Source organism: Vespa crabro, chromosome 18 (genome assembly GCF_910589235.1).
Source record: "Vespa crabro chromosome 18, iyVesCrab1.2, whole genome shotgun sequence".
Classification (NCBI taxonomy): domain Eukaryota; kingdom Metazoa; phylum Arthropoda; class Insecta; order Hymenoptera; family Vespidae; genus Vespa; species Vespa crabro.
Window position 1 is genome coordinate 2,815,953 of NC_060972.1, and position 24,119 is coordinate 2,840,071.

At 33.7% G+C, this 24,119-nt stretch overlaps 2 protein-coding genes across 2 annotated transcripts in view; both read right to left on the reverse strand.

The window, feature by feature from the left end:
* Window positions 1-706: 706 nt before the first annotated feature.
* LOC124430460 lies at window positions 707-15,024 on the reverse strand. Its single transcript, XM_046977052.1, has 21 exons — window positions 15,003-15,024; window positions 11,946-14,330; window positions 11,000-11,271; window positions 10,550-10,897; window positions 10,110-10,436; window positions 9,626-9,988; window positions 9,176-9,482; window positions 8,462-9,084; window positions 7,998-8,369; window positions 7,077-7,916; window positions 5,000-6,967; window positions 4,646-4,890; window positions 4,047-4,563; window positions 3,676-3,960; window positions 3,325-3,568; window positions 2,882-3,225; window positions 2,496-2,787; window positions 2,092-2,406; window positions 1,734-2,014; window positions 1,190-1,597; window positions 707-1,038 (listed from the first exon to the last, which is right to left on the reverse strand). Exons 1-21 carry the CDS (start codon window positions 15,022-15,024, stop codon window positions 1,003-1,005), a joined length of 10,794 nt encoding a protein of 3,597 aa, XP_046833008.1. The 3' UTR covers window positions 707-1,002.
* The window catches only part of LOC124430461 (mucin-2), a 35,161-nt gene continuing 25,248 nt past the window's right edge, over window positions 14,207-24,119 (reverse strand). Inside the window, exon 3 of the mRNA XM_046977053.1 lies at window positions 14,207-22,623. Within this exon, the coding sequence (XP_046833009.1) occupies window positions 15,230-22,623 (7,394 nt within the window). The 3' untranslated portion in view covers window positions 14,207-15,229. The remainder of the gene's footprint in view (window positions 22,624-24,119) is intronic.

A 24,119-nucleotide genomic window follows, 5' to 3' on the forward strand; every position in this document is an offset into this window, starting at 1 on the left:
TTTGAAGGAAGGAATATAAATTATTGATTATTATATTCACCAGTTTCAAGATTAATATATAAAAACAAAGAGGAGATAACACACATAACGTTATTTTTTAAATCATTAAAAAAAAAAAAAAAAAAAAAATAATAATAATAGATGACATAAGAGCGAGAAGATATTTATATTTACTATTATTATTTGGAATGCTTTATGTATTACTAGTTTACTTGTTTAGTTTATCTGCCTTCTAAAATATTATAAACATTTACAAGAACAATTTTTTTTTTCTTTTTAAAAGAATAATTAAATAACTGATAAATATCAAATTATTTAAGACATATAATATTTACCGAGTGATAAATAAATAAATCGATAAGTATCAGTTATGTATATTCCCAATTATTTTTGGGAAAGATTTAAATTCATTTGTTTTAAATTTGCATTTTTTTAATCGTTTTTTCTTTTTTCTTTTCTTCTATCCTAACGTTTTGAAATGACATGTTAAATTCCTTATTTGAAATTCAACATCCCAAGCTTACAAATATTATACAGATATATAGATATTATAATATATCTTTATAGATGCAAGTATATAAATAAATAATATTTTAAAAAATATTAGTCAATCTTTTAGGGCATTAAAAATTTTCTTACGATTTATAATATGATAATAATTCTTGGCATCCTTTTTTTTTTCTTTTCTTTTCTTTCTTTTTTTTTTTCTTCTTTCTTTTAAACTAAGAAAAAGACGAAGCCTAGAAATAGTAATAACTTTGTTTAAAAAAAAAGATCTCTATCATTCGGTCTTACCATTTTCTTTCTCGTTCATCTTTCTTTTATCATTTGAAGATGTGAAAAGTATTTCTTAAATGATGTTATATTATTTGGCAACATCGAATTTCAGTATTTACAACTGAACCAGCTGCAAAGACCACCGTCCAGCGGCTGTGTCTTCAATATAAAATTATCTTTCGATTAATCCTCGATTTATAACTATACTTATACTCTCTCGTTTATTTAAAGAGAGTCAAAATTGGATTCTCGATCACTAACCTGTAACATAAAAGATTTATTTATAGAAATAAACACAAATTCTTTTCTAATAGTTCGTAATAGATATAAAAACAATTTATTCATTTTCATGGTCGATAGAAAATTTCAATAATAAATAGACTTCATTAATAATTCAAAATTTTTCTCATACTCTGTCTGGGCTATAAAGTGGTGGATGATGAGGTGGAAGTCTTAAAGTACTACCCAAATCTCGCTCAGCCATAGTGTGTCCTTCACTACCATTATCTCTTGAATTTTTATTGTTCCTGGTATCTTTAATACTATTTGTTCGAGTAGCCGCCATTTTTGTAAATGGCTGAATAGTTGTTTCTTCGCAAGACCTGGCCAAAATGGATCCTGCTTCGGCTAAATCCTGTCTAAGTAGTTTTGTTTGGGTTTGTATTGTTGTTTCACCACAAGATCGAGCTAAAGTGGATGTAAGATCGCCTTGACTGTCACAATTCTTTAGAACTTTTGTTGGTGGTTCTATAGTGGTTTCACCACATGATCTAGCTAAGGTTGATTCGGCATCTATCATTCTTGTTACCGTTGCTGATACCTATAATACGTAAACACAGATTATTATTTCAGATTGTTGTTCTTTTTTTTTTGTTTTTTGTTTTTGTGTTGTATATATATATATATATATATATATATATATATATATATATATATATATCACACATAAAGAATACCTGAAATCCGGCACTGACAAGTGCACCAGTTGACACCGTAGGTGCTCCTCTTGCAGCTTGTAAATCAGATTCTTTACAATCCTTTGTACTCGATATACTTTGCTTTCGATTCCCTTGATGATGAGAACCATTGTCAAGATAATTTATAAGTTTATGTTCGTCTGTTACAAATGTGCTCAGAGTTGTTTTATAATTTTGTGGTGATTGAGGAGCCGATCGATATTTGGCACGTGGAATCATAACAGTTAAAGAACGATCACGTTGTTCATCATTATTCATTTCTGTATATAAAAAGATCAAATGCGTAAATAAGCATAAATGATCAATAAATATATTTAACTTTGATAATATATCAAACCTGATGCAGCTACAATAGGTTTTCTTGATGGATGATGCGATTTTTCACTGATTTTACGAATTGGTCTCTTCATTGGAGGTAACGGTGCTACCATTTGCGGCGGTGGTGGTAAAACATGTGGCACGTGATAAGGAATAGTTACATCTCCGGCACTATCTTCACTACTAGTGTCACCACCTGCTCCGGTAATCATTGCACGAGTATCTCCAGAAGTATGTTTGTTATGAACAGGTTGTCTAAAGCATGCTAAGCCTACACATACAGCTAGCAAACCCAATAATATGGCACCTGTTGTCACCAGAGCTATCAGCATCACTGTAAATGGAAAAAAAAAGAAAACAAAGAAAAGAAAATGGTTAACATCTATACATATCATATTTATAATAATTCATAATAATATTAACCTTTTAAATTAACTTGACATCGTTGACCACTGTACCATGGGAAACATTCACAAATTTCGTGACCATGAATATTAGTAACACAATGTCCTTTATTATTGCATCCTGCACAACCTATCGGTGCTTGTGAACATATTCTTCCAGGATACGCAGGATTCTCTGATAAATCTGCCCAACCTTCCTTACAAGAGCATTGATAAGATCCTCTTAAATTAAAACAGGCTGCATTTGGTGAACAATCATGATGGGGACCATCCTCTTCGATCGAACATTCATCAAAGTCTGATGCATGAATCTAAATAATATATGAAATTACAAAATTAACAAATGCTTAAATTAACAATAATAATAATATCGTTTTTTTTTTCTATTTTTATTTTGTAATTTACCAATTCCAAATTTTTCGAGGCATAAACTTCAGTACCACCCAAACTATAATTACTTCCAACTAAATATTTTCGTAAAACTTCTTTCAATCTTGTTTCATTAGCATTGTCACTAAGTTGTACATGAAATATCACTTTGACTGGATCCGAAGTAAATTTCGAAATTTTAAGAGCTCTGTAAATATCTCTAAGATCACTTTGCATTAATGTTCTATCTAATGCATCTTTCACCGATCCAGCAAGTCGTCTATATATTAGAGACGTAGAATCGTTCAAACTCTCTTGATAAATTACGGGTTCGTGTCCAATACGATCCAATCCAACATGAAGAGTATACGTATAAGTTGCTAAAATAAGATAGAATTTAATTTTTATTTAATCGTAATTTTTTTTCTTTTTATTTACTTTATCATAATGATAATTTATTACTATTTAAAAGTATTTACGTTTGCAAGGCCTATCTGGGAACATTCTTGCGAATCCTGGTCTACAAACGCATCTCATTTCATTTTCTACTTCTACGCATGTTTCTGCTTTAGATCCTTTGCATTCTGGTGTACATTGATTGGTAGGTCGTAGAGGTGCTACAGGTGCACCTAAGATACCTCCAGCCAAAACCCTATGGATATCATTGTTCGTAGGATTTTGTTCGTCCCTTGATATATCTTCTTCGCCATATTCCGCTTCTACCTATATATATATATATAAATATATTTCCAAAGAAAATATTCAACAATCAAATCCATTTGACATTTAAATATTTTTAATGATTTATCTTTTATATTTAATTTTCATACCTCCTCAGCACCAGGCTCGGGTGGTTTTTGATCACTCATTACCACAAAGATCGAATCATTATCTATACTATTTTCATAAATTGATGGTACCCGTGTTACCATAGATTGCAAAATATTTGACGTAATAGTAGCAATAGTATTAGTAGGATGAAGAAAAGTTTCTGTCACTGTTTCCACAGTGGTCGAGGTCATTGTATGTGTTAGTAAAAATGTTCTTGTTGTTGGTGGCAATCCTATTGCAAATGTTTCTATCTTCGTTAATGTTGACATTTTAATCCGAACAATCTATAATATATAATATTAATGCATATATATGTACAATAGATATTTAATACTGTCTTTCTCATGTAATTGATAAATGTGGACATTACCTCTTTAGGTTTTACACTACCAATATTTGTATCAGAAACATTTTCATATATCACTGTTCCTACATTGGGTTTCAAAGTTACCGAAGTTGTCTCATTTATTTTAAAATCTAAATATTTTGGTAAAGATGAATCCGTACTTTTTAATGTTTTATCTGTTTGTATCGCTATTACGGGTATTTTGTCTGTTACTGTTGCATTCATCTTTTTATATGTTTTTGTTATTTCATGATTTTTTACAGTGGATTCTTTAATTCCATCAGTGGTTACAATAAATGTAAGAGATTCCGTGGGTTCTGTGTTAAAAGATGGCAAAATATAATCGTGACTTGATTGCAAAAATATTGGTTGCTCTGCCAATTTAACAGATGTATGTGATGTATCAAACGTTAATGATTTTGTTGGTTTAATATCAGGTTGTAATGATGGTTTGCTTGATTTGATTTGTCCGCCAGATGACTTCACTTGTGTCGAGGTAATTGTTTTTGTTGTTGAAATAGTAGTTTGTTTCACTGGTACCCTAAATTAATTCAGAATATTATACAATTGTTATTTGATATTAATTTCAAGAATAAATTGTCAAATATCGTAATTTTTATTACCTAGATTCGCTTGAATGTTCCATTCCCTTATTTGACATAGAAGCACTTATGATCGGTGTACTAATAATGGACGGTTTGATTGTATTTTGTGTTGTTGCATATTTCGATTTGATATATTGATTGATATAACCATTAGATATACTTGCAGATGGCTTTTGAGTTGATCCAAATGGTAAAATATCTATTTTTGTTGTACTTATTTCAAAGGATTTAGTTTGCAATGCTGGAGGGGATGGTACCATTCTCTAAAAAAAAAAAAAAAAGAAAAAGAAATAGTACCGTGACAATATAATTATAAACAATATATATATATTTTTATTATTTAGTATATAAATAATAATATATGTTACTTACTTCAGAAAGTTGTTCAGCAAGAAATGATTTGGTTATCGTTGTTCTTAAATTTGAAGACTTTACATTAGGCTGTGGAATCATTGTTTTAGTCAATTCCTTTAATGGAATATATTTAGATGATAATTTTAATTCTGGTTCATTAATAATAATTGGGTCTGGTCTATGTTGCATAGGTCTATACGTGGTTGTAATTTCTAATGGCGGAGGTGATAAACCAAGAACATCATTAGATGGCGGAGGTGGAGGTTTCAATTTTTGTTGTTCATCTTCCAATTTTGATGGTGCCGAGTTCAAAGGTGGTGGCATCATATCTCTCGAGGGAATTTTAGGATCTTTCACATTGAACAACATATTTTGAGCATTACTGTGAATACTCATATTGTGAGAGTTGCTTTTAATTTTATGAGTTTCAGAATTACCAATGACTGAATCCAACGAAGCAAAGTTAGTTTGATAAGCAGTCTCAAGCATCTCTTTATCTTGATTTTTATTTTTTAACGAATTATTCTTTATTATTAACATGCTAGGTGGTCTTTCAGTTTGTGTTTTACTGTCGTCTTGTTCGTCATCAGTAATTTCAACTGGCATTGAGAATTGAACGTTCGATTGTATATGGGAATCTGGTTTCATTCCAGTACTCGAGATAACAACAGGCTCTGGTAATTGTAATTTTGGTTTCGTTATAATATGCGGATATTCAGGATGAACTCCAGTTATTAATCCTTGTTCAAGAAAATGCGATGGATGATTAGTTTTAATTTCCAATTTTTGTATTCTTGTATCAACTTTCTTATCGATGGAATCAGGAATTGTATAGTTCGTATGTTCATTCTGTTTTGTTTCTGACTTCTTTTGACTCATATACGTATTAGTATCCAAAGTACCAACATTCCAATTTGGTCTAGCATATTGTTTCACCATATCTTCGGAGATACTTTGTTGTTGTTGATTTATTTTATAATCCTTTTGCGAATTTTGATTGATGAAACTATCGAAGTTAGTTGATTTAAAATTATTAATATGACTAACATTATTATTTTGTTTAACATTTATCATATCAGTTGGTTTTGTTATTATCTCTACAACTGGTATACGAGTAGGTCTTGTTTCAGGAGTTACAATAATTTGTGGTTTAGAATAAAATTCGGTCGATTCATGATCGGCAATAGGTCTGAATTGTGGAATAATTGCAGGTGGTTTGAGATCTATGGTGTCATCATGTTCATAGGAATATCGTAAAGTCGATGATTGCACGTTCTCGTTATGATGCATCAAAGGTTTTTGATCATTCAAATAAATAGGAGAAGATTCTTGAACAGTTTTATAATCAAATTCATTTTCTTTTTCTCTATATTCATGATGCTTATCACGATTAGCGTTACCGCCATATATTTTATGCGGCTTATTTTTTACGACAGATATCTCGTATGGTTTTGTACCATAAAAGGTTTCATTTGCCGAAATCGTGTTATTATTTTTTAACTTGAAAGGTTCACCTGGATGTAAAATAGGTGTATTATCATTTTTATTATATGTAAGTTCTTGTTCAGCAATTGGTTTACCATGAGATGGTTTATTAATCATTCCATAATTGTCTTTAGTGTCTGTAATGTTATTATTTTGTAAGTTTATTACCGCATTTAATTTCTTTTCATAATTAATATCACTTGAATCAGCATTCTGATGTGATTTTATATATTCTGATTCAGCAATATCAGAATCTAATGGTCTCGATTGATTTTGTGCATCAAAATGTACAGAATCAATAGAATGATTCTTTGAAGTAATAATTAACATCGGAGAATGATATCCTGTGCTTTCTGATTTTATTTTTAAATACGAAGGATTATGATATTCTAATGCTCCAGTGGGCGCTTGATCGTTGTTCCATTTAATAATAGATTCTCCGCTATTTAGTAGATTCGTTTTTTCTGGATTGTTTTGAGGCAATCGATCTTGAAAGTTTACCTGCAAATAATAAATAAACATATATATTATTTTAATAAGATTTAATGTAATTTCTAAATCTTATTTTATATTATTATGATATAATTTATAAGATATATATATATCTTACTTGATAGTTATGAATAATTTCTTGATTTGTTACATTGTTTATATTTTTATTACCAATCGATATTGGCTTGTTTGAAAATTCATATTGTAAATATGTATTTGATGAAATTTGATGAGGCAACAAAGCTGTATTTTGTGGTTTAAATGGCAATTTTGGAGATACAGGATATGTTGTTTTTGTGGTAACAGAATTAATAGGTTTTTCAATATACGTAGGTCTGTTGTGAGGTCGATGAGTAGTCGGTCTCAATACAGATTGTGGTCTTAAACGATTGTTCAGAGTAATCCTTGGTGGTTTTTTGTTTAATTTCCAATTGGTATTTGAAATAACTTCGTTTCCTGAATTTGGTTTATTGTGATACGTATACATATGTGATATTTCAGTAGGAACAGTTGATTCCGCTCGTCTAGATGGAACAGTTGGTAAAGTATTTATGGGTTTTTGATTTTTTACAAATTGTCCATTAGAAGAAAATGAATTAGTTGGATGACCATTGGAAAGCATCGGCGGATGTGATGCCAATTGTAAGTTTAATGTTTCTGGCCGATGATGAACTAAAATTTCACTATGGACAAAACCTTGGCCATTAGTTACACTACTTTGATGGGGTTGCTTCATCATATGAATTTCGGCTGGTCTCTTTTCAGATCTGATAAAAGGTGGTTCTAATTTGCCCGGTGGTTTTATATGATCGAAACGAACTTGCGGTAATCTGATAATATGTGGCCTATTGGAAGAATTTGTTTTTTGTATAGCAAGTTTGAAATTACTCGGTGGCGATGGTGGAACCATGTAATTTAATGGATCTTTCCCATGTAAATTTTGAAATAGGTCCTCTGCCTATAATCAAACGAAATCTAAATTAATATTTTACATGAATATTTTATCTAATAAGACAATTACGTTTTTGAAATATAAAACCTTTTGGATTCCAATAAATCCAGGACCAGTTTCAGGTTCCGGATATGGCGATGGATCATCGAAGTATTGACCACTTATGTGACGTTCTCCTGTATCTCCAAATATTAAAGCCTGTTTTCCATCTTGAGGAATCATAACATTTGCTACTTGGCTAGGTTGAATATTAACGAGTAAAGGTTGACCTGTAGATCTGTCAATAATATGTGGGACTTGATGAATGATCGGTTCGGATGAAGATGATTGTGTTTCTGACGTTTGAATTTCAGGTAAACCATCGGAAAGGAAAGAATCTTTTTGTGCCCAATTTGGATGTTTTTGTTGCTTAAACGATGTTGTCCAAGATTTATCATTTGCTGGTTTCTCTGAATAAAGCTGAAGTAAAAAATATATTTTACATTAAGCAATATTAAGTAGTAAATAAATCAAAGACCGATAAAATAATCATTATACGACGTGACACATACATCACTAAATGTAACAGGTAATGCAGGTGGTGTTAATGGATTTGTTGTTCCCCATGGTCCTCTGGATCCATCCGTACTCCATTCAGGTTGCTTGTTTATAAGCTTCTCTGTACCCGGCTTGTCAGGTGGTTTTAATAAAGGATCATGTTGTATTGTTTCGTGTTTTAATTCTATCTTATTAGTCTGAACAGATTCAACAGGATGTAATTTCTGAGGTTGCGTTGGAACTACTTGGAGTTTTGCATTGAGTGACATAGAAAGTGGAATTTTTAAATGTTCTTCATAGATCCTATGAGATGGTATAATTTGTAATTGTTCTTTATATATATTAGGAGGATGTTGTTCTTGAAAATCTTCACGATTATTTTCAAGAATTTCTAAAACTGGATGAACGGGAATATTTGGTACTGGTAATGGTGGTGGTTTCATTCCAATATGTTCATCTTCGTTGACAAAATTTTGTGGTAATCTTGGTGCCAATTTACCAGGTTTCCCAATAATGACATCACTATTAGCTGTTATAACTTCACCAGGTGATATTGGTATTCCATCTGCTAAGCTACTAGTAACTTTGTGCCGTGTTTCAGCTATGTGATTGTGTTTAGGATTTACCAAATGAGCAGCTATAATAATTACATTATAAATGATAAATTTATTATTATCTCGAATAAAAATGAACAATGCAATTTGTTTTTATTTGATCGTAAATATTACCTATATTTTGACTTTCCGCAACTTCGATATCATCATCAGCAAATTCTGCTACTGGAATGTAGATAGGTGATCTTTGTGTAGTAGTTTCTTGACTTATTGTTGAAGGCTCCGTATCATTTCTACGAGTTGCAGTTTTTCCTTGTAATAAACCAGCCATTGCTGTAATTACAGGCTTCAAAGCAGAAAGGCCATTGATCCCTAAAGATCCTAGATGTAGAAGATTACTTAATTGAATGTCACCGCCATCATGAGTGGTAGGTCGTTTGTGTTCAGCAGTATTATTCAACAATGTTGTTTTATTATTATCCTAAAATTAACAAAAAATTATTATTCATGTATATCTCTAAACGAAATATGTTAATTCATTGAAACCTTTAAATATTTAAATAATTTCTTTTTGCATTGTTAAATATTACAAAATACAATATTTTATTATTACAAATGATTTACCTGATTGTTAACATAGTCTACGCGATTGACAGTTGATTCTACTGAATCCGATGATACACTAGGTAATGTTGTCGATGTTAAATTCTCAGAGGGTTTTTCAACTTTCCCCATTCCAATAGATGTAGTAGTAGACTCTACCGAACTGCTAGACGTCGTTGGATCAATCTGATCTTCTTCATCAAAGAAAATGATTGTTGAACCAGTAACCACATTTTTAACTGGATCGGAATGATATGCTGTTGTAAGTAAAGCATTCATGTAACCAGCGTCAAGTAAACTTGGTGCTATTGATTCTGTTACTACATTTTCTATAATATGAGAACGAGATGATATGGTTGTTGATGTTTCACCATCAGGCCCAGCCTATAAATGAAATTTCGATGGGATAAAATCATGTTAAAATCCCTTTTCCCTTCCCCTCCCCCCCACCCCCAACTCCTAAAAATAAAAAAGAACGATGAAAGTCTAATACAATATACTGTACCTGTAAAAGTGTTGTGAAATAAGTAAACGTTGTAAGATACGTTTTGGTAGCGAAAATTTGAATTGGTTCGGGTGTAGCATTGATTTGTATTACTTTTGTCGTAGATGTATCTTTTGTAGGAATTTTTTCTAAAACAACATTTGTAGAAGTTGCAACGTTAGTACGTATAACAGATGTACCTTTCTCAAAAAATGTATTATAATATGTATATGTGATATAATAAGTCTTCATAATATCTGTCATAGCTTCATCAGTATTATCCAAAGCAGTTAAAGTAGTAATGACGCTAGTAGGCTTAGGTGGTGATCCAGATTCAATTGCTATTAACTAAAAAAAAAAAAAAGAAAAAAAAAGAAAGAAAGAAAGAAAGAAAATAAAACGTCTCATATATTACAAAATATATTTAACATAACAAATAGCTATAAATTTTAAGTTCTAACCTGAGTATTCTTATCACTTGTTGTTTGTACCTTAGTATGAACATCTTCCATATAAGTTTTTTCTAATACTTTCGTACTTAAATACGTATTTGTTTCTGGATGTGATACTTCCGAAGGTTCCAACATCATATGTAAATAATGTTGAGGTGCTGTGATTTTATTTGTTACAACTTTTGTACTACCGATTAATGAATCTTCCATATTAGCATGATTCTTATCTTCGGTTAAATATGTGTATGTTGTCTTGAGTACTTCGGTACGTATCGTTGGGGATGGTTCTAAGATAACAGTTGCTGTTTCTGATCCAGTCTTCTTTTGCTGTTCGTCCGTAACTGTACTTGACATAATCTTAAAAGAAAGATCGTTTTGAATTTTTATACCTTGCACATTGATACTTCCTTTATTTATTTTTTTTTTTTTTTTAATTCATTTTAAAATAAACTTATATACCTCTGCAGTGACATCAGAATTTCCATTGTTATTAATAGTTCCAAAATATGTGAATGTAGTAGTACATGTTTTTGTAACGAAGTCACTAGACTTTTCTTGCGGTAATAGCATAACAACCGCATCTGATAATGTCAGGGTTGGTTGAGGATTTGAATTTTCCCATCTCAAAGCTGGAGTTGGTCCTGCTACAATAACTTCAACCCCATTAGACATTACGCGTGTTGCTAGATTTAGTTTTCTTCCCTCTTCCTCTTCTTTCAACGTATCTTCTCCTATTAACATTAAATTAATTCAAATAAATATTGATATTTTAATCTCAAAGGTATAATTTAAATAAAATTTTTGCATTTTTTATTCGAAATATGGCAGCTTATATATATAAAAAGAGAAAAAGAGAGAGAGTGAGAGAGAGTGAGAGAGAGAGAGAGAGAGAGAGAGAGAGAGAGAGAGAGAGATCAAGTGAATAAAGTATTATATATATATAATATAATGCAAAAATAATTACATGTATGTACATCTTAATTAAATACCCCAATACCTATCATATTACAAATATCTATTACCAATTGTTACATTATATTCAATAAAAACATGTTTTTGTGAATAATGGTTAGTTGTAAATTGGAAATATTCATCAAATGAAGAAATTACGATAATCTACATTAAGAGACAATTATCCTAATATTAACAATGAAAATAGGATAATAGGTATATACAAGATTTTTTATATCATTTACAGTATGTACATTTTTTTACATAGTTGTGATGTGTGTTCGTGTGTAATTCATATTAATATTTATATCTACGTCAGGAGTCCCACTCGTAATGGCTAATATGTAAAATATTTGTCATTTAATAATGTGGTTTAATATTAAATTAATCAGATAAAAATAATCTATCATAAGGTCATTTTTAATTATTTCAGAATTTAATAAAAACTACTCACCAAAAACAGATACCGCATTACATATAGATGAATATTTGTTGACTGATGACTCCATGGTGGGAGTGACAGTCACTGTGATGGGCACTGTCAAAGTAAGTGTCGTCACTCTCGGTCTAATGGTCGTAGAAGATGTCACTTGTGTTTCAAGTCCATTAAGTTTAGTCACTATGTATGTATAAGTTCTCAATCTTGTTGATGTTACTATTGTTTCTGTATAATAAATACTGGTACTGGGTTCTAACGGGATATAATGTGATATAGATTTGGATTCTATATCAATAGATTCTAATTTGGATGTTACGATTTCAGGAAAATCAGGACGCGATAATGATAGATAAAGATCATCTACAAGACCAGCTTCAATGTCTTCTGGTTTAGGCGATGGGATAGTTTTCGTAAGATTCAATGTTAAAACATTTGTTGGTTTAATTTGAATCTCTGGTGTATTTGATGTGATATATTCTGTATTAAGAGGAATTACGCTTGGTATGTAAGAATTATCGAAGTTAGAAGAAATTGAGGAATTTGGTGTTAAGAATGTTTCTGAGTAAGGAGTATTCGTACTAAAAAAATTATTAATAATTGTTTTGAACGTGTTTAATGTAACAAGAATTGAAGAAGTTTCAAATTCATTGTTCGATTCTATAGGTTTTACCGTTAATATCTCATTGTCCTTTTGTTCTTCTTTAAAGTTTGATATTTGATTGATATCTGTCAAATCATTTATAGAAGTATTAATATCTTTAATTGAATCAATATCTTTGATTGTGTTGTCTATTGATAAGGGTATAGAATTTCTTTCTATATTAGTTTCTATTGTTTTTGAAATAGTTGTAACTGGTTGTTCAATTATATCCGATAATGTTGTACTTTGTTCTATGGATTCTTCAGATATAGTAGTTGTATTTGTTTCGTCAGTCGAGATAAATATTTCTGTCATATTAGAAAGAGTAATTTCTGTTATTACATCATTTGTTTTAATAGATAATTTTTCTTTCTCGTGAAGAGAAATTATCTCTTCTTCTTTTACAGGAGTTATTTCTTCTTCTCGTTCTTTTATAACAGTTGTTTCTTCTTCCAATAAAGGAGTCGTTACTTTTTCTTGGAGAGAAGTTGTTTCTTCTTCTTCTTGTACAAAAGTTGTTTCTTCATTTTCTATTGGAGTCGTTTCTTCTTCTGGCAAAGAAATAGTCGTATCTTCTTCTGGCAAAGAAGTAGTCATTTCCATGATTTCATGCGAAGTCTCATTAATAGAATCCGATATAGTGAGCTCATTAATGTCATCTTCGTTAATAATATTAGTTGATTCTGTTGTTGTTAGAGATGGTAATGATGTTGGTATATTAACTGGTACATCAATATCAGTATCTGTATTAGATTTTATATCTTCGTTTAATGTTTTAAATTCTGTGACAGGATTTGTTAGATTTTCTTCATCTACGTCTGATATAATTGTTGTATCATCAAAATTCTCTAATCGGGTGTCATCTTCTAACGTATTATTTTGTTCATTTAACAGAGTAGATATATCTGTGGTTAAATTGTCAGACGTTGTTGTTTCTGTATAATTATCTTCATAATTTTCATCTTCTTCATCGTCATTAGTCGGTGGAAAGAAAAAGTTGTCAGTAATTATAACGGGCATTGGGTCAACAACTTCGTATACCGATGTTACTTCTGACACTGGTGATTTGAATACACTTAATTCCTCTTCAGGCTTGCTCTCAATGACATCGGGTGTTTCCTCAAGACTCGGAGTACTAGTAGTAGTAGTAGGATGATTTTCATCTTCGGTATCTTCTTCTATATCTTCTTCGTCCTCGTATTCATCACTATAATCTGAGGGTGCAGTAAAAAAGTCTGTAGTAATAATGGCTAACGTAGGCGTTGGTTCTATCGGTCTTACAGCAATTAATTTTTTCCTAGTAATTCTGACTCTTTTCGGTGTAACCGTATTAATTGTTGGTTCTAGCTTTCTTCTTCGTGTAATTGTAATCTTGTGACGTGCACTCTCTGACGTAATATTTTCTAGATCGCTTATATCTGTGGTTGAATGTCTGGAATGTGCCAATCCTAATGCTCTAATTCTCGTGACTATTCTTTTCGATATTTGCGCATTACTACGATTAATTTGTTCATTTCTGGTTGACGGCGTTAATGGTCTACGTCTGACCACAGTGAGTTTATGTTTCTTCGGAATTCTACTTCGAACAATAGGTATACGAATTCTAACTCTTTTACGTGGTCTACTTTCAGGATATTCGCCGATATCATCCGAGGCAGAATTTTCTTCGTTATCAACATATGCGCTATCATCGTATAACGATTTGCCATATACTTCCTGAGCTGGGTTTTTGTTGTCGTTTAAACCGTTATGTTGTTCCCCTGAAATATTTTCAGTCTTCTCCGTTCACTCGTTTATGGATTTGTTAAACTTGCCCCAAGATTTGTCTCGTATTTCAAAATCTCCACGGATAAGCAGATGATAGTAATCAAATTCAAAGAGATAATATTCATCAAATATTACGAATCAGACGAGTCTTAGAGTATTTTCGTCATCTCACGTATACTCTTTATTTTTTTGTTATTTTTTTTCTTTTTTTTTTTGTTCTTTCTTTCTTTTTTTTTTTTTTTTTTTTTTTTAGCGCAGTGTATTTATATTTTGGAATAGTATTATTTTGTTTTGACATGCTTTAGGCCGCAACAAATGTTAAAAGATCGTACTACACTTGGCCAGGTTGTCGTCGTGTGGGCGCGCGTGCGGCGGCGGTGGCATCAAAGGCAATTTGTTAGTAATAGGAAATATATGAGATAATAATGGTTAAAAAGGAATTTTAATGGAAAGAAGAAAAAAAAAAGAAAGAAAAAAGAAGAAGAAGAAGAAGAAGAAGAAGGAAAGTGTTTAATTAGGATTAAGAGAAAATGTTGTACATGATGGAAACCGGATAGTTTCTTCAATTCAATGGTTCTAGTCTTCTCGAAGGTGCGAGCTTTCGTCGACGCGGATCTTTCTTTATAATAATCATAATAGAAAAGCAATGCTGAACGTATTTTCACAGATATAAAAATTATCCGACATATTCAGTATTGCTTTTCCTATCTATTATATTTGGTTAAATTCACTAATGTTTTGGACTAATCGTAAAGATAATAAAAATAAATTTTAGAAAGGTCGCTAAACTACGAGCATTTGTAGAATAGATTGAAAAAAAAAAAAAATGAACCAATGAGTGAAAGGAGGACATGGGATAAGGAGAAGGGATGGATTTCTAAGATAGGAAGAATTAGGTATGAGTGTATGTGTAAATATGCCGTCCCACGTCACCTACTACGCTTTCAAGGCTTTGCGTTGGCGTATGTGCGTCGACAGTATCATCGCTTCCTGTTAGGACAGCAAATGGTTCTGAAGCCGCGTGTAAGGACGGCGGAATTGATGGTTGTACTTTAATAGATCTATTTACATCCCTTCGTCTTCTGGATGCTGTTGCTTTTTCACCAATTTTGACGGTACTCAATACGGTGCTAAATTCCCCGGGTCTTCGACCAGAAACATAAAGCGTAACCACGCTAGATTCAGCTTTCGAAATGGCAGAATTATCTTCTTTTCTATCGTGAGACCTATCCCGTCCGCCTCGAACCCTTGATGGTTTTTCATATTCCTCGAGATCTTCGTCCGAGTATTCATAACTATCTGGTTTATAATCCGAATCTGCTGGTTGATGCCGCCTTTCAACTTCACCCGGTAGAGTATTACTTTGGGTTAACAATGGAACCGCGGCGAATAAAGGATCCAATAAAGGATTTGAATTTGGTTGTATTTGCTGTTGGGGTTGTTGAAGTAGCAATAGTAAAGAATTTAAATTTGCTGCTGGTAATGTTGCCGTTGGTGTAACTACAACAGTGTCCGTGATAAATTCCGTTGCGGTTATGATGTCGCTTGAGGAGTCTATTAAAGTAGTTAAGATCTCTTTACCACGGAAGGTAAGTGGAATGACGGTGCTTTGATGTTTCGTAATCGTAGTGACGTAGGTAGTTGTGCGCGTGTTATATTGCGTAGTGGGTGTACCTTGAGGCTGTAGTAATTGGTTCTGTGGATTTAACTGACCCAGAAGCAATTGTGATAAAAGGATATTTGCAAGAGGTGGATTTGTAGGCAAAGAAGGTCGTATTGTAGAAACTACATTTTCAACTGAATAAACAGTTGTAGGTACGATCACTGATTGTGAAGCTCTCCGACCACCAAAAGTGGTAAGCGTATGAGAAACGCGTGTTGTGGGCGTTTCGTGAAGCAAAAATCGTGTAATCTCAGTTTGACCTTGACTGTTAATACCTGTAGCTTCGCTGACAATAACTACCAGTGGTCGACCATCACCACCTGTTACAGTGCTATACTGAGAAGGACCAAGGACTTCTGTACTAGGTTGAGCCGTTATAATATTGCGTTGCTCAGTGACACCATTATTTACTACAGGTATTGTTACTTCCGTTGGTACATAATGAGTTACTGTTATGGTCCCATCAAAATCTGGATAAACGATTGGAGATTCCCTAATGTCTTCATGAGAAGTTCTTCCTCTTTGGGTGGTTCTTCTGCTACTACTTCCGCTTCTACTTGGAGTTCTGGAAGTGGCACGCGAAGAAGAAACTCTACGTGAAGTATTGATCGATTCCACTTGACTTTTTCCGGAATTAGTTCTTAATCTTGGTGGTCTTGGTTTGACATTATCTGTTGGTTTATTCGTTGGCCTAGTTGTAGTTCTAGTTGGCGTGGACTGTGACCTTTTGTAACTGGATCTAGTTTGTAAAGAATCTTTTTCTCTAAGTGTAAATTGTCTGCTATTGCCTGACGTCGGAGACGGTTTTATTCTCGAGGATGTAGTTCTACTATTACCATTACTATTTTGTTTCGTTCTTCCATTAGCTTTATTCGATTGACTCGTAGATGTTTCTGTCGTTTCTGTTTGCGATTTTTCTGGATTATTCGAGGACTTAAAATTCGGCCGTGAACCAGTTGAAGTTCTAGTACGAGAACTGTATCGAGAAACTGGCTTTATCGATGCTTTTGTTGTATCCTCAACGTTCGATGAACTACCAACAACGTCAGTTGTCTCATCGGTTTTAATTGTTATCGGTTGCTTTGATTTTCGAAAACGACTAGTTAATGATCTTAATTGATTTGCTTGCCGACGAACTCTTCTTCCTCTTGGAAGTGACCCAAATGGTCTGATCTGTGCAATTGGTCCAAGTGTTTTACCATAACGACGATTGGCATTGATATTTGTTGCCGAAGTTTTGTCTTCATGTTCAGAACCTTCGTAATCGTTATCAGCAATCTCTTCGACTGGATCTTCCTCAAGATCTTCTTCGTCTTCGTGATCAGTATCTTCGATCTGATCTTCTACAATCGATTCCTGTTTTCTGCTAAAATATCCACGAGGCGGAAAGAAACCTGCATTTGTTTGACGAGATCTCGTAGGCGTAGGTGGAGTAGGTCTATTATTTAATCGAGAGCCAACATTTCGATTTGGTATGCTAGGCGAATTGGATTTATTATTTCGATTAATAGGCTTTGGAGTTGTACTTGCCCTTGAGGATCCACTAAAGTTTATCGGTCTGCGAAATCTTAAAAGTGGATTCGTAGATCTTCGAGAAGATTCAGTTGTTGTTTGAAGAGGTATAGTGACTGTTTCCCCCTCGTCGGTTTCTTGGGTATACGGTATTTCTTCTGTCACCAAAGTAGTCGTGGTGAATTCGTTGGCATCGTTATCCTGATCGTCTTGCCTGATAGTCGATTGTCCTCGTAACAAAGTAGATGACGCTCTTATACCAGGTCTATATCTGGACGATGCTCCTGGATATATGGAACTTGAGCCACGTGGTGAGCCTCTCGAAGAACCTCTGATAGTAGCAGGTGCACGTCTATTTCCTTGAAGAACAGAGGAGGGTGATATTCTAGATGCTCCTCTACCACGTGCTCCTATTGTCGCTGAATTGATAGTACTCGTTGCTGATGCCGTATTTCTTCTTCCTGAAAATCTTCTCGAACTAGATGGCGACACGGTCGAAGAATATGGCCCGATGGGCGAACTAACGCGTCCTCTTGACGATGCAAATCTATTACCTTTACCAGCTAACGTTGCAGTTATAGTAGGTGTTATATCTGTTCTTGTAATAGTCGTTGCACCTTGTGCACCTTTACGTTTCGGATTAAACGTTGGTCGATTTCTAGATGCGAACGGTATGATCACCGGAGTAAATGATTTTTTCCTTGATGAGAACGTTAATCTAGATTTTTTCCTTGAACTTCGATCGTCCTCTTGTTGATCATCCTCTTCTTCATTCTCTTCATTTTCTTCGGAATCTTCATTATGACCTGGAGATTCCGTTGTAGAATCTTCCGATAAGGATGATTGAATTACAGCAGGCGACGGCGATACTTCTATAATCCCTATCGATGTACTTGGTAATAAAGTTGATGTTGGTGCGATACTTAGAGTTGGCGCAGTAGATGCAAAGCTTGAAGTACTTTCGATTATTTGTGCGTATCTACCTTCGATACTAGTACCAATAACTTTTGATTGATAATACGTCGTAATTCCATCGTTCTCAATTTGACCTTCGATCAATCGCACCAGTCCAGTTCTGTGACCTGGTGTTGACGATATAGTTTGTTTTTTAGCTTCGTCAATCTTCGTACTAGAACTATTTTCAATAACTTTTGCATACATGCCGTCGATCGAAGTACCAATTTGTTTGGTTGTGAAGTATACAGTTGTCACACCATCAGCATCTACTACACTACCTTTGTTCAATGAAAGTACTCCTGTAGGAAGTACAGGTGTAGCTAAAAGCGAAGAAGGTGTTTCTAAACTAGTTGAACTTTCCATAACTTGTGCATAAAGACCATCGATAATGGTACCATATACGTCAGTCATATAATGCGTCGTAATATCGTCTTGAATTTTACTAGAACGAATGGTCGATATTAATCCTGTTTTAGGAATTTCTACGGCCTTTGACGGTATTATGGATTTATCTTCTGTTTCTAATCCTTGAACTCCAGGATATAATGGACTACCAATAGCACGTCCGGTCGCTTTTGGTTCCGTAATATTAGGATGAAAGACACTAGTTACAGTTTCTAATCTACTGTTTAAAATCGTCTCGTTACCCGCGTACGTTGTTGTAAAGTATGTATAAGTAGTATAAAACGTTGTCGGTTCTAAAGTAACAATCGAACTTTCTATTAAATCATCGTTATTTTCTTTAGTAGCTGTAGTTGCTTCTAAAAGTGATTTTTCTAGCAATGGAATATCCGACGGTGCAACTTCATTGTCAGCTGTTATCTTAGGTTTGGTATTACTAAACAATTCTTCTTCGATCAATGACACCGAGGATGAGGTCGTATCTGGTCTATACGTCATTATCATTTCTAATTGTAAAGTTGGTGTTGCCGAGACATCTGGCGTTACAACTGTACTAACCGTTTCTTCACGGCTCGTAGTCAAGGTATCGCCACCTTTGTAGAAAGTTGTCCAATACGTGAAGGTTGTGAAATAAGTAACTGGCAATGTACTTGACTCTGCAGGTAGCGCAACCGTTGGCCTTATAGTTTCTGTTACAACGTTCGTTACTGTTTCTAAACGGCTGGCAACATTAGACGTATCACCTTTATACATTGTTGTAAAATAAGTGAATGTTGTGTAACTGGTTTGCAATAGTAACGTTGGTGGAGGTTCAACGTCCTGGTGATTTGATTCTGATAATTCTTGATCTTCCGGCACGGCATTTCTTTTATCCATAACATCTAAAACAGTACCACCTCCGGAACTGGAGGATGAAAGAACATCCGTAATCATTGATCCCAAAATTTCACCATTTATCGGAGGATTTGGTGTCACTTGTCCATTAATCTCAAGATCACGAAGTATATTTTCTGTAAAAGATTGCTGTTCCAATGTCGTTGGAATTTCAGTAAATTCTTCGGTAGTCATTTCAGTGATTAACGTAGTCTCACTTGGATTATTATTAACTTGTTCCGAGGCATTAGCTTCAGCTTGAACTTTTTTCGCTAATAAGAAAGCTTCCTCTTGAGATTTCTGTCTTTGAATAGCTTCCAAATATGCCAATATTTCTGGTGGAACTGCTGGTTTACTAGTAGTCTGTGTTGGTAACGTCGACGATGTAATTTCTTGTGATATAGAAATTGTTGGACTAGGTTGAATCGTTTCTGTTACAACATTTGTGAATACTTCTGTTCTCGTTTCTATTTCCGTTTCGTCGTCAACGAAAGTAGTGGTAAAATATGTGTACGTTGTATAATACGTTTTCAATTGATGTTTCACTATACCAGTTGATATCGCTGGAGTTGGGCTTGCTTCTAATTCGGTTATTGCCTTTTCGGTATCTTCAAATTCATCATCGGGTACTGTAGGTACTGTACTAATACGTTCAGTGATCGTAGTTTCGTCATCCAGAATTGTGGTCAAACTACCATCTGTAATATCTTTACCTGTAAAGTCTGAATATTCTGGAGTTGTTGCTAGATCATCTCCAGCTTGTTGAGAAATTGTTGACGGCAAAATGGTTTGTGATATCTCTGTGGGAGTTATTAGGATAGGTTCTTCTTTTTCAAAAAGACTAGCTACTGCGGCAGATACACCATTGGGTCCGACGGTTTGCGTGATAACATTGGTTTCAACAACCTCTCTACTAGAAATACTTGATGTATCTTTTTGGAAAAACGTTGTCAAATAGGTATAAGTCGTATATAAAGTTTTAAATATTAATTCTATTTCTTCGTCCTGTTTTGTCGTTTGTTCCTGATCAAACTGAGATTGCAAATTCGAAACCTGTTGTGATATTATCGAAATATCTGACTTTGTAGGAAGAATGAAGCTCTCGGTGGAACTAGGTGTAATCAATTCTGTCAAGAAAGTAACTTCGGAAGATACAACTTCTCGAGATTTCACGGATGTAGTCGTATCGCCATTGCTATCAGGAATGAAAAAGGTTGTGTAATATGTAAATGTTTCGTATACGGTGGAGGGAAGAAGTTTCGTTGCAAATGTAATTTGTTGTTTCGAATCGACATAATCTGGTTGTTGTACTTTATTATTTTCCTGATCGTATTCGTTTCTAGATGATCCACCTTTGATGCTACGTCCTTGAGGATCCCCTGATATAATATCGTTAGGTATTCCATCGTCAAACGTTGGCAATGCCGAATCAGTTGTTCCCAAAACTTTTCTTGCACTTTCTAAAATGTCTTTCAACGTTGTTAAGACGCTATCAGTGGTGTCCTTGAATGGAGTCGTCAATTCATTCATTTCTGGTGATGCTTCTTCGCTAGTAGTTATCACTTGCGGTGTCGTACCAACAGTCATTTCTATGGTTGTGTCCTGTTCTTGTTCATCGTCACTTATATTAGTATATTCATATTCTACGGTAGTATCTTCATCATTGTCGTCCGTTAACGTAGCGGTATTAGGGAAGAAGTATACGTTGGAAGATGTATGAATAACTTGGGCATAATTGGTGCCAATGTATGTACCATAAATAAGACTTTTGTAACGAGTGGTAGTACCATCTGAAGATGTCATGGAGTCAATAACTTTAAGAAGACCCGTAGGTTTGATCGAATTTGTTTCCATATCAGGTATCAATAATAATGGATCGGTAGATCTAGAAGATAATTCGACTTCAGGTTCCTCAACGACGCTTGGCTGAATGTTACCACCATTTACTATATCCAATAATTCATCTCTCTCATGATTCATACTAGTCTCTATATGATTGTGTGACTTTATAAACGGTAAATCGGTTGGTTTGCGATCACCCGAGACAACGGTAGGCCTAATTTTAACTACTGCTACACCATCGTCCGGTCTAAGCGTAGCATCACCTTTGATCGTTGTAGCTGGCCGTCCAATAGGAGCCGGTGACGTACTAGGAGAGAACACTATAACAGTGTCGCCAACCGTTGTAGTAAAGTCAGCGAACCCATGATAAGTAACCGTTGCCAATGGCTTGTTATCGACTTTTTTTTGGGTTGGTCTTACCGTAGGTTTAAATATTTTAGGAAGACGCGTTCTAGTTTTCGGTAATTCACTTTCAAAGAAATCATAATTATTCGAGACGTATTCTTGTTTGACAGTATAAGTCGGTAAATTATCAGTTGGTCTCACTTTAACCGGTTTAAATCTTTGAAGTTCCGTGCCCAATTCTCTTTTACTAAATATATCGTTTTCTCTCGTTAAATCGTCCAACCTTGTTGTTGTCCCTTTATTCTCATTCGTAAATCTACGCTGATTATCCGTAATATTATTTCTTAATAAATCCTTATTCTTACTCTTTATATCTATTTCCTCGATTGCTTTAATCGGAGCATTGCTAAAATCAACTTTAGATTGCCAATCGTATTCCGGTGTTTTCGATGGATATACGACGTACGGACTGGTTGGATCTACCGAAGGTTCTTTATCATAAAATACTCTACTTGAGGTAGACAAAATTCTTGCGTATAAACGTCCGTTATCCAATGTCGTACCAAGAACTTGCGTTGCGAATTCAGTACTTGCTCCGTCTTGTACAAATGTACGAGCAGTTTTTGTAAGGAGACCAACCGGGGGCACGGATTTTCCAGGACGGGCAGATACCAAAAGGACAGTGGTCACACCTGAGATAACGTTAGTTAGAAAAAGTAGGAACGACGATACCAAACGATATTGAATTCGGATAAAAGTTTGGACAATATTTGGAATATATGTGCCAGCCGTAAAAATAATCGCGTGGGCGATTTAAAAAAAGAAAAAAATGTGAATAACGCAAAATAAAATGAATAGAATATCACCATCACCAAGAGACAGAACATAACAGTCCCCAAAGTTAATAGGGTGAGGTGAAGGGGTGGGGGAGAGAAGAAAAAGAATAACAAAGCAAAGAGAAAATACAATTACACATACACACACATATAAAGAGAGAGAGAGAGAGAGAGAGAGAGAGAGAGAAAGAAAGAAAGAGAGAAAGACAAAGAGAGAGAGAGAGAGAGAGAGAGAGAGAGAGAGAGAGAAAGATAGTGAAAGATAAAGATAGATAGATAGATAGAGTGTCCGAGGTTTTGAAATGTCAAGAATGAATATGAACAGAGTACAGTGCACGTTTGAATATTATTATCATGGTAGTGTTGATTAGATCCATTGAAATTTTTTTTTTTTTTTTTTTTTTTTTTTTTTTGTTGAGTTTCGTATGTCCGTTTGAAGTTTTTATTTGTCGTATTTGTAATCCGTCCGGTGTTGTTTTATTATGTATTTTTCGCGTAGGTTTTTACAACGTAGGTCGTCGGAGAAGAGACGGAGATGCGGGCGGACGTTGGAGGCAGACGGCATCCAGTTGTTGAGAAGAGTTGAAGGCGGGGAGCAGGCAGGAGCAGTAACAGAAACAGAAAAAGAGATAGACGATTTTAATAGAACAGCTTCTCTTTTGTAATCTACAATACCTGTATCTCTGACATAACGTCGTTCATTTTTAAGCTTGATTTTCATGTATCTCATGTGCTTCGGTAATTAAATTTCTTTATTATTTTATATAATTATTTAATAGTTCAAAACGTTATCTTGAAGAAGCAAGAAGGGAAGGAACGAGACGATAAAAAAGAAAAAAGAAAAATAAAAGAAATTAAGGAAAAAAGAAAGAAAAAAAACAATATAGAAAATAAACAAAGAACATAATGATAACGTGAACGAATATTTATGTATTGGTTTAAAAAAAACAAAAAAAAACAAAAAAAAACAAAAAGTTTTTTCTTTTCTAAATAAAATTTATACAGTATTTTCTTACTTCTTTAGAATAACATTCTAATTATCATTCAGATTTTTGTTTCCATTTATATATTTTTTATTTTCTATTTATAATATACTCTTGTATCTTTTGTAGAATTTGGAGAATATGAAAAAGAATTAATTAAATCCGTTGCATAAGAGAACAAATAAATCAAGCTTTAATTTTGAAAGTGGTATGCTTATAACAGAGCGATCTGCTTCTTAGCGATATACAGCTCGGAAAAATAGTTAAGTAGTAATTTGTGCCAGATAACAATAGAAAATAATAGCCGTTAGAATTTCGTGCATAGCCTGACCATATTAAAGATTTCAATGAGGGACAGATTTGCAGACA